The sequence below is a fragment of the Athene cunicularia genome (genome assembly GCF_003259725.1).
Source record: "Athene cunicularia isolate RWA chromosome 2 unlocalized genomic scaffold, athCun1 chr2_part1, whole genome shotgun sequence".
NCBI classification, from domain to species: domain Eukaryota; kingdom Metazoa; phylum Chordata; class Aves; order Strigiformes; family Strigidae; genus Athene; species Athene cunicularia.
The window spans coordinates 6,277,494-6,291,197 of NW_020799095.1; the positions used below are offsets into that span (position 1 = coordinate 6,277,494).

Below are 13,704 nucleotides of genomic sequence, written 5' to 3' on the forward strand. Positions count from 1 at the left end.
CACTTTTATCTGATGATTTAGTGCAGTAAACCAATCAGCTAGACATGTCAGCTAAAGCCAAAAGCAGCTGTATCTTTATAGTGATTACATTTTAAGTTCACTGAATGGTTTCAGATACAAGTGTTCAGAAGAAAGCAGTAGAGTTCTGATTCCAATAATGATAAGCTGAGATCTTACAGAAAAGTTTGATCAGTCTCTACGACTGTCCTACCTCCCTTAAAAGCACAACATTCCCCTAAATATTTAACAGTTAAATACCCATTTGGGCAAAGGAAAGGAGCTCTTACCTTGCCATAATACAGTAGCCTACAGAGGTCCTTAATGATGTTGGGCATTTCTGTAATCTTCTCTCTGCACTCCTCAAACTGAGCTGCTACACTGTAACACTTACTAATATATCCACATACCTAGAAAAAGCAGTATTTTATTGGTTCCAACTGGAGGGGAAATGCATGTTTACCATCTTATTTTTTAATACATATAATACTATATCGATTTTTATATTGCATATACACACATTCATATTTATTATCGTATTATATATATACTGTAACATATATTGTCTTTTGAGAAGCTGATACAATCAAAGTTGCTGCAACTTACCTGCACAGACATATCATCTGGTTTACTAGAATAAGTCAAGACTGCTACACAACGATTAAATGCTTCTTGCAATACCTGTGAGGATTGAATGATGCACGATTTCAGTCACAACAAAAACTGATAAAGGCTGGCAGAAATACAACATTAGCTAGTAAACCTAATTTTAATGGCTGGAAGGAAACATTTAACAAAATCTGCTGTTTGCTCAAATGGTTTGTAGGAGCAAAATTCCTTGCAAGTGCTGGAACTGGCCTTTAGTGATTTGGAGGTGACAGAATTCTCACATGAGTTAATACCTCAGTCAGTCTGCAAATGACACCAACTCAGGCAGGAGTGTTGATCTGCTTGAGGGTAGGGAGGCTCTACAGAGAGATCTGAACAGGCTGGAGTGATAGGACAAGGCCAACTGTACGAGTTTCAAGGCAGCCAAATGCTGAATCTTTCACTTGGGTCACAACCCCATGCAATGCTACAGGCTTGGGGCAGAGTGGCTGGAAAGCTGCCAGTCAGATAGGGGACCTGGGGGTGTTGATTGACAGCCAGCTGAACAGGAGCCAGCAGTGTGCCCAGGTGGCCAAGAGGCCAGTGGTATCCTGGCTTGTCAGAAATAGCGTGGCCAGTAAGACTAGGGAAGTGACTCACTCATCACTGGTGAGACCACACCTTGAATATAGTGTTCAGTTTTGGGCCCCCCACTACAAGACAGACATTGAAGTGCTGGAACATATTCAAAGAAGAGCAACAATGCTGGTGAAAGGTCTAAGAGCACAAGTCCTATGAGGAGCAGTTGAGGGAACAGGAGTTGTTTAGCCTGGAGAAAAAGGAGGCTGAAGGGAGACCTTATGGTTCTCCACAACTACCTGAAAGGAGGTTGTGGTGAGGAGGGTGTTGTCTCTTCTACTTGGTAACAAGCAACAAGACAAGAGGAAATGACCTCAAGTTGTGCCAGGGGAGGTTTAGACTGGATATTAGGAAAAGTTTCTTCACCAAAAGGTTTGTCAAGCATTGGAACAGGCTGTCCAGAGAAGTGGTTGAGTCACTATCCCTGGAGGTGTTTAAAAGACATGTAGATGTGGTGCTTAGGGACGTGGTTTAGTGGAACTTTAGGTAGTGTTAGAGATTAAATGGTTGGGCTCAATCTTAAAGGTTTTTTCCAACCTAAATGATTCTATGATTCCAATATGTGCAATTAAAAGCCTTTGTGCACAATTGACTTGTTCACATTTATCCTTTCACATACAGAACGCAGCTCTCAGTTTGTAAAGAAAAACATCATGTATCGTTTGCTTATTCACAGTTCAGACAAGCCTAGGTCCAGAAAGGGGTATACTCTGCAAGAGGCTTCTCCTACTGCATCCAAAAAAAAAAGACAGTAAAAATGGACAAGTGTCTTAAAACCAGAAGTGATTCTCCATTACATCTGATGGCCTAGACATTGAGGATCTAGAATTTTTAGATGTGGAAAGGAGTTAGATTTAAAAAAAAAGTATTTCAATAAGTTTTTTTCCATTTACCTCAATTCCATTTTCTCTTCTCAGTTCTTCTGCATTTAATGCTGAACAATTGACAGTATGAAAAGCAAGTTCTGTAGCAGCAGGCAACAGAGGAGATTCTTTGGAAAACAAAAGGTCATCTGATGTTTCAATAGTAATAGTCTTTATCAGCATAGGATAGCCTGCATACTTGTAAGGTTTCAACTCTGAAAGAGGAGAAGTTAAAAGTTTACATACATGCAATCTAAGCAATTTAAACCACCGCATAATTATCAGTGGAAGATATATCAGATATATAAGGAATGGAAGTCAAAGAAAGCCAACACCTGAGAAAACTGAAGCAAGACTGAGCAGTCCACACAATCTGACTTCTTGTCACATAAGAATGTTCACGCCAGAAGCTGACAGCTTCATGGAAAGAGACTCATTTCAGATTAATAAGACTTCTCTCCAGCTCAGCAAGTCCCCAAGCTCAGAGCCTTCCAAATGATGCTTGTCTGTCTCCAGAGAAATATGAGTATAGTTTTGTCTGTCTTAGGCTTATTGTTAGACAATCCTGGCCTACAATGACCTCTTCCAGTTGGCTATCATATGTTTTAAATAATTATGTTTTTCATATCTTTAGGGTTCAGCAATGATAAAGACCAATTTCATCTTGCAGTATGGAGCCAACTGTGAGCCAATCTATGTCAGTCCATGCTAATATTGGCATTGTCTCCACACAACTGACAGAGCTATGATGGCATATGAGCTTCTTAGTTTACCATTATCATGTAACTCTTATGCAGCAAAACACTTGGCTCTGCAAGACTTGGACATGCCAGCAGCTGCCAGCCTAGGACTGTAGGTAGAACTAAGGGTTAAGTTACACCTATCTCTTTCCCAGTTGTGAAAGTGGTAGTGTTGAAACACACTCAGAGGATTCTTAACACTGGTCAGAATTTCTGCAAGGTTACACTCATGTGGATATTAAAAATGAGACAATCTCATTTACCCAGAATCTGCCACCTGTGTGACTTGAGTACTAGTGAGAACTTTTCTGTATAGACAGAATTGTAAGTGTAAACTACATACAGACGAAGATTCAAACTATTTAGTATCGGAGCAGAGAACTTCAAAAAGCTATTAATGCTTTTTTGAATGAAGTTTTATTGCAGATTAGCATATTTCATAGAAAAAAAGGTCCTATTCTGAAGCCCTTTACCATAGCTGCAGCAAGCCAGAAACCCAATCAACAGAACACAGACTCAAAACCAGAGGAGATTAAAACTGACTGCAATGGCCACTAAAAAAAATGAAGATAAAACATTATTCTGAGACACCATGTTTACCTTCCTTATGCCTGTTGAAGAGGATGCTTTGAGTTTTCAAGATCAAAATTATGTTTTCTGGATCTGGACCATCTATCACCTTGGCAGACTTTGTGCACAGAAACTCATATGCTTTATTAACTTTTTCAAACATATCCTGCAAATAAAAGAGGAACACTCTTAAAAGTTGCTAAGAACCCCCTAATTACTACAAGTCTGCAGCATCAGTTTAGATGTAGGTAAAATAATGCATTCCAGGTTATTAGCCACAATGCTAGCTTTGTCTTATTAACTTCAGAAAATACTGAGTAATACTGGTTCACAGATCGATTTTCTTTTGTCTCCTAAACTCTGTCATAGGCAAGAGACTAAAACTAAGTCAGTTCCACTATGACAAAAGTAGTAAGTACAGTATAATTGATTGTAAGAATGGACAGAGGATGCAGTCTGTCTTTGAAAGGAAGCGATCAGCTTATTTAGGTCACGTGTAACTCTTTAAAACAGATGCTTTGAAATGTGGGTCTGATCCAGACTGTATCAGTTTACTGTAGAAATCCTAACATTCCTTAATTGACATTACTCATCACTGTAGTATTAATCTGTACTCTAGCATTCCTCAAGAGCGTAGCTTTTAAAAGGGAGAAAGAAAACTAAAGTGGGCATTTCAGAATTCTTAATACATATAGCAGCTGAATTTGTCCCCACTTTAACACCGTAACTTTGTGTTGTACATACCCTGCCTTCTGGATTCTTGTCTGGGTGATATTTTTGTGCCAGCCTGAAATAAGCTTTCCTGATCTTGCTTTCATCATGCCTATGAGAAAACAAGTCCCATTACACTGAGTAACAACAAAAAACCCCAGAAAAACAAGCCTGGATTCTGACAACAGTACTAATAGTAACTGTTATTAAGTGAAAATTACAAAGCTCTCATTTCAATTTGAAAACTCTGCTTCATCAGCTGACACTGAATGCAGGTAATCATGTGGCCACAGAATAGAAATTTTAGAAATATCTCTCTATATATGTAGAATATACCAACCACAAAGGTACTCAAGAGTCCCTGAACCTTCTAAATGAAGATTCTAAATGAGCTATAAGCAGTTAGTAGTTCGTGATTTGTAATAAGTGCACTGTTCTTGAAAGATAAATACAAAGTCAGTTCTCTCTAGTCAGGTCTCTTCTAGAGGCCTGAAGTCAAAGACCAGTGGCAAGATAGGAGATAAATTCTAAGGATATTATCACCAAGAAAAAGGACAATATTTGTCAGTGGGAAGAAGGATGATTAGACAAACCAAGTTCCGTTTTGAACATATTCAAGTTCTGCCATATTCTTTGCTTGCTATGGCTAAGTCTAATGCCTGTCCTGTAAAACAGCCTAGTGAACATTTTGAAGTGTAGCTCAAAGCATTTTTCCCCAGTTTCAGTTTATCTGAACACTTCACAATTATTCTCTCAATGCTGGAGTTGGATTTCCAAGCTTTTTGTCTTTTTAGATAAAGCAGTCTTCCACTGTGAAGGGTAGATATAAGTGAACCGGTGTCACTAACTGGCTAGAAGCACCAAGATAAGAAACTTCAGGTTTTTCAGTATACAGAGTTTATATAAATAGTTATACAATTTTAAATACTGAAAACAACTTACTGGCCTTGTCCTTTGGGAAGGTTAAGGACTTCATAAGCATCATCTATTGACATGGTAGGTGGCTTCTTTTCTACCTCCTTCTTCCAAGCTTCTAGTGTATCTTTCAACAATTTAACCTAAATAATTATAATTCATTAGTGTTTCATTTATACCAACACCAGTACATGTCATTTTTTAATAAAATGCTGCTTTATTAAGGAACTCTTATCACCTATCACCCTAAGTTCAAAGACCTAATACTTTTGCCATGAATACCTATGGTTCCCCCTCCAGTCAGGAAACAATTAACACTTTGCTTCACTGCAGTACTGAACTTTAAGAGCACCTTACATTTAAGATATCTATGCAAGAGTCACACTAGAAGAGGGAGAATCACTTAAATGATATGCAGTTCACATTTCAATATTACAAAAAACTCCACAAAGCTGCATGAATAAGTAGAGCTGCTTAGACAGATCTAGACTATAGATTTGGACCAAAAAGATCTCAGCAATTCAGCTAATGTAATGATACCAAGTTAGCTCAGTTTCTTGTCCAGTGTTCAAGTAAGAACCCAAAAGTGAGGATTTTTTTCTCCACCAATCACTTGAGGTTCATTGAAACACAATGAAGTTTCCTGGATGCTTTATCTTGCTTTTTTAACTGTCACCACAAGGAGGATATGCTGAACCATATGATTGCTATAAGGCATGTAGACTACTCTGCTTCAAGATAAAGTGTTTAACATATTTGCTTATGAACAGAAAGTCAGGATCAGTTACTTACAAGCCGCCTAGCATTTTATTTCCTTATTTTTTGGTTACAAATCCCATTTTTAGGACGCTGAAAGACCAAGAACTAAATGAATTCTAAAATACATTGTACTTACTGGATCTTTAATTGGCCAGTCTGGAAATCTGAGTGTATCACAAAGATGCTTGAGGTAATAAATATTACAGAACAGCTCATTTTCCAGTTGTGGATAGTTGATAACTGGGATAGGACAGTATTGGTAGAGTGCTCTTGTATTGCTTTGAAGACGAGGGGTGAAATCAGCAAGATGAGCAGCAATCTTCTCTATCATAAGACGCCTAAAAGTTACAAAGTTTGGTTTAACACTTGCCAAGCAGTCCCTCAATCCTCAGTGACTGTACAAGTGTACTCAACGATTCCTTCTGAAGAGATTTTCCTTTTTAGTTTCCCATGTTTCAGAATGGATTCAGAATAGGATTCTTTCAATGTCATGAAAATTAATTTATTAAAAACAATGTGAACTGACATTTTGCCCTCCCTCAATTTTTTGGGAGCCCCTAAAAATGTTTTGTAACATTAGAGGTATATTTTCTAGATAGGTGCTGGTAAAGAGTACAGTAAGTATAAAGCAGTCCACATCAATAGTGAAGTCTCCACTCATGTAGGGAACTTGAATACAATAGAGGCAGATGTAAAGCATATTGTCAGGGAAATATTCCCCTTCCTGCCACCAATTCTGCTCCCCCCCCTTGTTAATTTTGATAGAAGCAGAGGGCAATGCAGGACATCGCCCTTGCAGAAGGCAGAGGGAAGTAATGAAACCACAGAATCCATTTATTTTCAGCTTTCTCTAGAAATATCAAAGGCAAGACCTCTTCAGCATGAGATGTAGTTTGGATTTATTTGTCCCCTGGACAGAAAACAGTTACCTCATTTCATTGCTCCAAATTGCTTCTGGAGTGTCAAATTCTCCAAGGAATATCTCAGAAAATTTTTCTGGTTCATAGTTTTCTAAATAACACACCATTGCTTCAGGAAGAATATGTCCAAGTATACTTCTCTGAACTATATCTTGACCTTTTGTCTACAGAAGAGATCACATTGTCATCTCAAAGGTAATCTAAATTCAGTCTTGTTAACCAACCTGAGATCTAAACCACTCTCCCCCTTTTACCTTACAGTTCTTAAATCCTAACTCTTGAGAACTCAGAAAAGAACAAGCATCAAGTATTGTTAAAACAACTGCAAGTGGTCTGTAAAACTATTTGGAAACAGAGGTAGCTACTTTCACAGTCTACTTACTTCTTCAGACTTGAAAGCTTGTTTTGTATGTGTATATTTCAAAAACCTAGAAGAGAAACAGCAGTTATTTTCTGTTTAATTGATACCCAAGGCACCCTTGAAAGATAAGCAGACCAACATAGTCCAGCTGGCAAGTCTCTTTTTTTATCTCAAAGTAAATGTAACAATTAAATGAATCTCTGTACAAAGTCCATCAAATCCTTGGGAACAACACCTCGTTACAAACTCCTGTGTCATAATGTTGCCTTATGTTCATTTCAGTCTGAAAGTCTTGTTCCTGAAAGCTTGTTTTCTCCACACAAAATAAAAATGAAGCTGACAGACACACAACCCTTCCCTACAAACCTCTCCCTGCACCATTAGATCACTGCAGGGATGAACTGAGATCATCTTAACCCTAACTGCTGACAGTCCTGTTACACTAGAATCATGTAAGCACACAATCATTTCCCAGTCCATTCTGCTATAGAAGAGACTTAACTGGAGTTTTACAGTAGCTTTCTATCAACTATTGAATTTAGAGGAAGAGTACTAGAATGAACTGCAGTAGCCACCTGCATCCGCAGTACATCTGTATCAGTACAGACTGATTTAACTGCTCTAGATTTCAGTACTAAAACAGGCTATTATATTTTTTCACCACCTTTGATAGCTCCTTACTATCAAAAAATACATTAGCATATCAATAGCCTATATTATTAGTCTTTAGTGTCTGTAATGATTTGTTCTAAAATAAGCCATGCCTAGTTGTATTGTTAGAACTGTATGCTCAGGCCTGCTCTCATTCCCTCCCTGGCAAGGTCATAAGCAATTCACTTTTTTTAGTGACTGACTATGCCATGTGGAGCCAAATCTTCTACAGGGTACTTGCTTGCAACCTGATGTTGGTTCTAGCAAGCCACACTCCCTGGAGCATTTAGAGCAGCAGTCCTGAGCATGACTGGTCAAGAGGTATTTTTAGCTAGTCTTTTTCCTCACCTTGCAATAGGAAGTACATTGGAACCCGTGTACATCATGATAAAGAAGAATACTCCACTCAGATAAAAACGAGGTAACTGAGGGTTATCTTGCATGACATGAAACAGCAATATAGCAACTTTTTCCACAAGGATAGGATCAAAAGTCAGTAATAGCTGAAATCAAACACAAGCATTTACATTAGCTGCTTGAGTAGTGCAAGTCACCTAGCCAAGACTGGTTAACTGATTCAGTATTGACACAAGTCAGTAAACTTAAAAGAATTTCAATTAAAGAATACTCCAGCCCCAAAATAACAAGTTTGAATCACAGAATGTTTGAAATTGGAAAGGACATCTGGAGGTCATCTTGTTAAAGACCCTGCTCAAAAGCAGAGTCACCTAGAGCTGGTTGCCAAGGACCATGTCCAGGTGGCTTTTCAGTATCTCCAAGGATGGAAATATCTATTAATGATATACTGGCTGAAACATGAAACTTGCAACACCACCCAGTAAAATAAACAACTGCTTGTTCAGAGATCTGCAGGATGCTACAGATGCCATTTGATGTGTTAGGCCCACAAAGTATTCACACAAGGAAGATGGTAGAGCAAGCCAGACTTTTACTCATTTAGATATATTTTTGAGGAGTTGCTTACCTGAGTAATATGAGGAAGGCAAGTACTGTCTGACAACAGCCTTTTCACTCTAGGCAGAGGTCTTATAATAGCATTGTCTTGATCCCTAAAAAAAAAAGTGGCACAGCAGTAAGCACACATGTGCCTTTTCTCTTTCTAGAATGAGCAACTTCAAGCCATAAGTATCAGGCATGGTTTATGTCATGCATTAAAGCAGCTTTGTTTTTAAGTTAAACAAGAGTCTGCCTGCAAGAGTAAGGCTTTGCTGCTGTGCATTATGAATGCACATAGCTTGTGCATTCATTCTTGCAGTCCCTTTCACAATATTAGTATTGTTGCATTTACAAACTCTCCATTTGCCTGCAGAATTAATTAGTACTATGTAAAAGACTCTTTAATACAGTTCATTAATGTACTACTTGGTTTCTAAGAGCAGCTTTAAGACAGAATTTATAAATCTGCCAGAGGAAGTCAACCACTTCTGCTGAAAATTAGTGTTTACCTGCTAGGAAAATATCCACACATTGTGATGAGCATGTTGAGTACAAGTGTGGCAAGGTCAGTCTCATTTAACACAGGCTGGCCGCTGGCAAGCAAGCACCACTTCAGCTGAGGGATGACCTGTAACGGTCGCCAGCCATCCATACCTTGAGCCCAGCAACGTGTTTTTGAAGTCAGCTTTCCACCGTTCCATAGTTCCTGCATCTATTGCAAGATTAGATTAATTTAATTGATTCTACATTCAGAGCTACATTTGCTCCTAACCATTCACACTCAAGACAAGTATGGCAGACTACTATTCTAATTGTCAGGAAACATGAAGTAGAAGTTGACAGATTAATGGAGGGATAGGCAGCCTTACCAAAAAAGGCTGAGGTTAATGACACAACATCAAATCTCTTCTCAAGCTTTAATCCTTAAACAGTTACTTTGAGAATATAGTTTACAGTTTTTTACAGTTTTCCTCTCTCACTGTTTGAAACACACCCAGTCACCAGGAGGGAAATAATTTGTCAAGTTTGAGAGTTTGAAGCTGACTGGTACCTCCTGAAAGCTGTAAGGACCACTCCTTTCTTTGTCAGCATTGCCAAAGTACCATTCTTTCTCGCTCTCCCTCTTCATATCAGGTGCCGCCTCAATCACATTGCTCTAGAAGTTGATGTTTATAAGAATAGCTTTAGCTTCAATGCAAGTTATCACATTTCTACAGGAAATGTGGAAAATATATTGCTTTTTTTTTTAAATTGCAACACATGAGTAGTAAGAAACAAAGGCTACATACCTGCAGAGGAACTGTAGCTCTGCTTGTGTGAAGATGTGCCAGCGTAAGCAGATCTACAAGAATTCTAATGCCATTTGAATCCATAAGGTCCTTCACATTTTTCTGTTAAAGGATGAACTGAGTTAACACACAAATTTTCTAGATAAAAGTTGTTACAAATACTGAACTGTTTTATTCAAGAAGTTACCATGAGAAAAGTCAAATCGTTTTCTGAATAGAATGGTACAATCACCATAATATCTACACATTTCCTTCAGCTTTGTCACCAGTAACTACTATATCCCAGAATCCTGTATCATTGTTTTAGGACCTCAAGACTTGAATTTTTTCTCAAGTTAATCCCGAAAGACTAGTTCAAACCATTTTATAAAGGTGAAAGACCAGTAAACTACTGTTAAGTGTACATGTCCACCTTACCTTATTAAGGATCAGTTTGTTGAGAAACAGTATCAATCTGTCTCGCTCAAGCCTGTCAGTGCACTGTTGCAGCAGAAGAGAACAAATCAGTATTTGATAGCACATATTAGAAGTTACCTTCAAAAGTCAATACACCTGCAAAGATCCATTTGTTTTTGTCATGCCCAGGATAAAACTGCAGAATAAGTGTCCTGTTTCATGCATACCTAATAAATGTAGCTTTCTGCCACTGAGGAGGAAAGGCCTTGTTGACCTCCATCCCCTCCATTGCTCTGGGTCTGATACTCAAACCCACTTTTCTGTTAAGTCTATTGTTCTAAAGGGACATCGTTTGGATTTCCCAATGAGCCAGTTAACACAAATACAAGGGGAAAAAAAAGCAAGCTTTCAGCCAGGAGAGAGAATGGGTCTTTGATGTTACATCTCTGATGAGATCATGAAGACTCAAGGCAAAACAAGAACAGACTGCATCGGTTCAGTTTCACTTACAACAACCATATCTAAGACCTATACTGATGTTAGCAAAATACCCTGTCTTCAGACTGCAATGTATTTTTGCAAGCTATATCAGCTGGCAGACATAAATTAACAGACATTTAACAGGCAAAGCAGTTACCACTAAAAATCTAATCCGTCACATGTGCCCATCTAAGGCTGCCATGTCATTAGGTCTGGGACTCTTTCTGCTACTCTTGAAATCAGTGTTTTGAAATAGTGTGACAAGAAACAAGGTTCTCCTCTTAAAAAGCTTTATGCTGCATTTTTCAAAAGCAAACACAAGATCAGCGTCACACAAAGTTCCTTTCCACTATTTCTATACAGCCTGAAAACCTGTTAAGGCCAACAAAATGCCTATATACAGAGACTAGTTTGAAATACTTATGATCAGCAATTTTTTTAGTGAAACTTCAGCTGAATCAAGGGGAGATATTAGGAACACTTGGCTACAGCATGGAAAAGAGTATTCATGCTGCAGCTTCACATTCTGTAAAACTAAAACTCGGGTTTCACAGCAACTTGAAGGATCCAAACATATGTTGACTAGCTGTATGTTAACTACTATATCAAATAATTTTAAATAATTCTTACCCTTTCTAACATCCCAACAATGTACTTAGTATCAGAAAATGGTCCTATTTCTTCATGACATCTTCCATAAACAATGGCCAATGCTTGCAGACATAAGCATTTCATATTCACTTTTGGAGTAAGCAAGAAGCGATGGTAGAGTTCATTGAAGAATTCATACCTAAGAGAGATGAAATTTTAGCGAAGAAAACAGAGACCCTAGGAATGAGATAGGATTTCAATAATGTCTCACGATTTTTTGATTGCTCCACTTGCTTCAGTTTCATCTTCTTCCAGTAGCAATCTTAGATAATAATCCCCTATTTTTATTTCCTCAGAAAGGCACTCATATTTTACCTGCAACACAGAACAAGTTACTTAAAAGTAAACATTGTTTCTCCTTCATTGAGGTTTTGCTTGCACAACAATACTGTACTTGCTTGTATCCATAAACTAAACAAGGTTAGCAACCCCTCTTACAGTCTGAGAAAGACTGAAATCTGCAAGTTTGCTGTTAAAGAAACACACATCTATAAAAAAAAAGATACCATAACCTATTGTTGCTCCACAGAACAAATGAATTTCTCATCTTAAAGTCTCGAAACTGGGATTTCAGTAACTTGTTTCTAATATCAGATGGTTTTATTAACTAAACTCAGACAATACATGATGTATTCAGTGACTCAAACTTTAGTAAGTAGTTATTCCATTGCAAGGCATTTCTCTCAATGTTACTGCAAGTACAAGACACAGACATGACTTAATTACTAGTTGTACTTGCTATTATGCTGGGTAATAAAAGGCTAGAGGCATTAGTATACACACAAGGCAGTTGAAGTGAAATTTCACAATGAGAGCCATAATCAACTTCAGAGCAACTACCTTAAATTTAGCCATACCCCTCAACACTAGATGGTTTTAAGCATTTGGCAAGCACCTTGTTTGGAGGTACCTCTAACATACCACAAAAATCACTCTGCAGTGTTTTTTTCTTATCTACAGTTTGCAGACTTCTGACACGAGGCCACATAAAGCAATCTATAGATTTGACCACAGCACATGATACAAAGGCATCCCACTAACTAGGACACTTCTGGAGCAAACACAAACCACCATTCCCCTCGGCAAAGCAACAGGTTCCAAAGCTGACAGAGAAGCCTTTGTCACCACTACATAGTTAGTTCAAATACTTATAGCATAGCCTGATAAAGTATTTATTTAATATATTTAAAAGCAAATCTCTGAGACAGCAGCTATTCAAAGATTATGTTACAGAAGCCCCCTCAAGCCAGTCCCAAAGCATTCTGGGCTGTAACTACAATACTAGTGATACATAAACCACATAGGAACACAAAGTACAGGTGGGAAGCCTGTATTACTAAGTTTCAAATCTGTACTTTTGGTTCTGCCCCAGTCAGCACTTTCAAGTAGAGAGATATAGTCGGGATAGCAGACACTGTGGCACCCAGAAGTCCTGTGCTTGACCCGCACTTGAAGAAAACTTTGAAAGCTAAATGTCAGCGCAAGAAATAGCAATCCAAACCCAAACTTAACTATTTACTACATCAAGGTAAGCAGTAATCTGTGGCTGTGATAGGGATAGAGTACATACATAAAATAGTTCTTTCTCTTAAACCATTAGCTTGATGTCTTGCAATTCTTTCCGATTTGCCAGAGTAGTCAACTTAGAATTCCTCAAAATCAGCAGCTTATTCCTGTTTTCACTAGTAGTCCTCTGCTCAAATTTCAAATATTGTGACAAGGACGGCATTGGGAATATCTAAGAATATTTTACAGTTGAATTTAAGCATGGCCTTGCTCTGCTTTAGCATTACACACGGATTAAAATGGTGTAGAACTGCAACAGTACTTGAGATAAGAGCAGAGTACAGGAAGTGTTTATTAGTATGTTACTTGAAAACATCTTGCAAGTTGTTTTGAGAAAGTCAGTTAGGACCATACCAATTGCTCTACAGAAGCTTGAAAGGTTATTTTGACTGTAGGTACTGCTGTTCCTAGAATGTGAAAACAGAACCCTCAATCTGTAATTTTGAGAGCAGCATGTTTTTAGCCACATAACCACATGATTTGGCAACCCAGCATTTAACAGCATTTCACTGAGACATGATGGAAATAAAGACAAGGAACTTGCTATCAGGAAGAAATTACTTGTGAAACTACCCAAAAGAAGTCTGATGGAACATATTCAAGAACAAGTATGACTCGACAACAACGTAATAGTAAATCTTTTCCTCTTAA

The 13,704-nt window shown here is 38.1% G+C and overlaps 1 protein-coding gene across 1 annotated transcript in view; it reads right to left on the bottom strand.

The window, feature by feature from the left end:
• Nucleotides 1-13,704, bottom strand: part of DNAJC13 (DnaJ heat shock protein family (Hsp40) member C13) — a 52,140-nt gene that overhangs the window by 15,364 nt on the left and 23,072 nt on the right. Inside the window, exons 24-40 of the mRNA XM_026842164.1 lie at nucleotides 11,699-11,802; nucleotides 11,467-11,626; nucleotides 10,378-10,440; nucleotides 9,961-10,062; nucleotides 9,723-9,827; nucleotides 9,181-9,383; nucleotides 8,700-8,784; nucleotides 8,063-8,217; nucleotides 7,085-7,130; nucleotides 6,712-6,866; nucleotides 5,919-6,120; nucleotides 5,051-5,166; nucleotides 4,142-4,220; nucleotides 3,428-3,563; nucleotides 2,118-2,302; nucleotides 604-678; nucleotides 288-407 (exon numbers count right to left, since the gene is read on the bottom strand). Of these exons, the coding sequence (XP_026697965.1) occupies nucleotides 288-407; nucleotides 604-678; nucleotides 2,118-2,302; nucleotides 3,428-3,563; nucleotides 4,142-4,220; nucleotides 5,051-5,166; nucleotides 5,919-6,120; nucleotides 6,712-6,866; nucleotides 7,085-7,130; nucleotides 8,063-8,217; nucleotides 8,700-8,784; nucleotides 9,181-9,383; nucleotides 9,723-9,827; nucleotides 9,961-10,062; nucleotides 10,378-10,440; nucleotides 11,467-11,626; nucleotides 11,699-11,802 (2,091 nt within the window). The remainder of the gene's footprint in view (nucleotides 1-287; nucleotides 408-603; nucleotides 679-2,117; nucleotides 2,303-3,427; nucleotides 3,564-4,141; nucleotides 4,221-5,050; nucleotides 5,167-5,918; nucleotides 6,121-6,711; nucleotides 6,867-7,084; nucleotides 7,131-8,062; nucleotides 8,218-8,699; nucleotides 8,785-9,180; nucleotides 9,384-9,722; nucleotides 9,828-9,960; nucleotides 10,063-10,377; nucleotides 10,441-11,466; nucleotides 11,627-11,698; nucleotides 11,803-13,704) is intronic.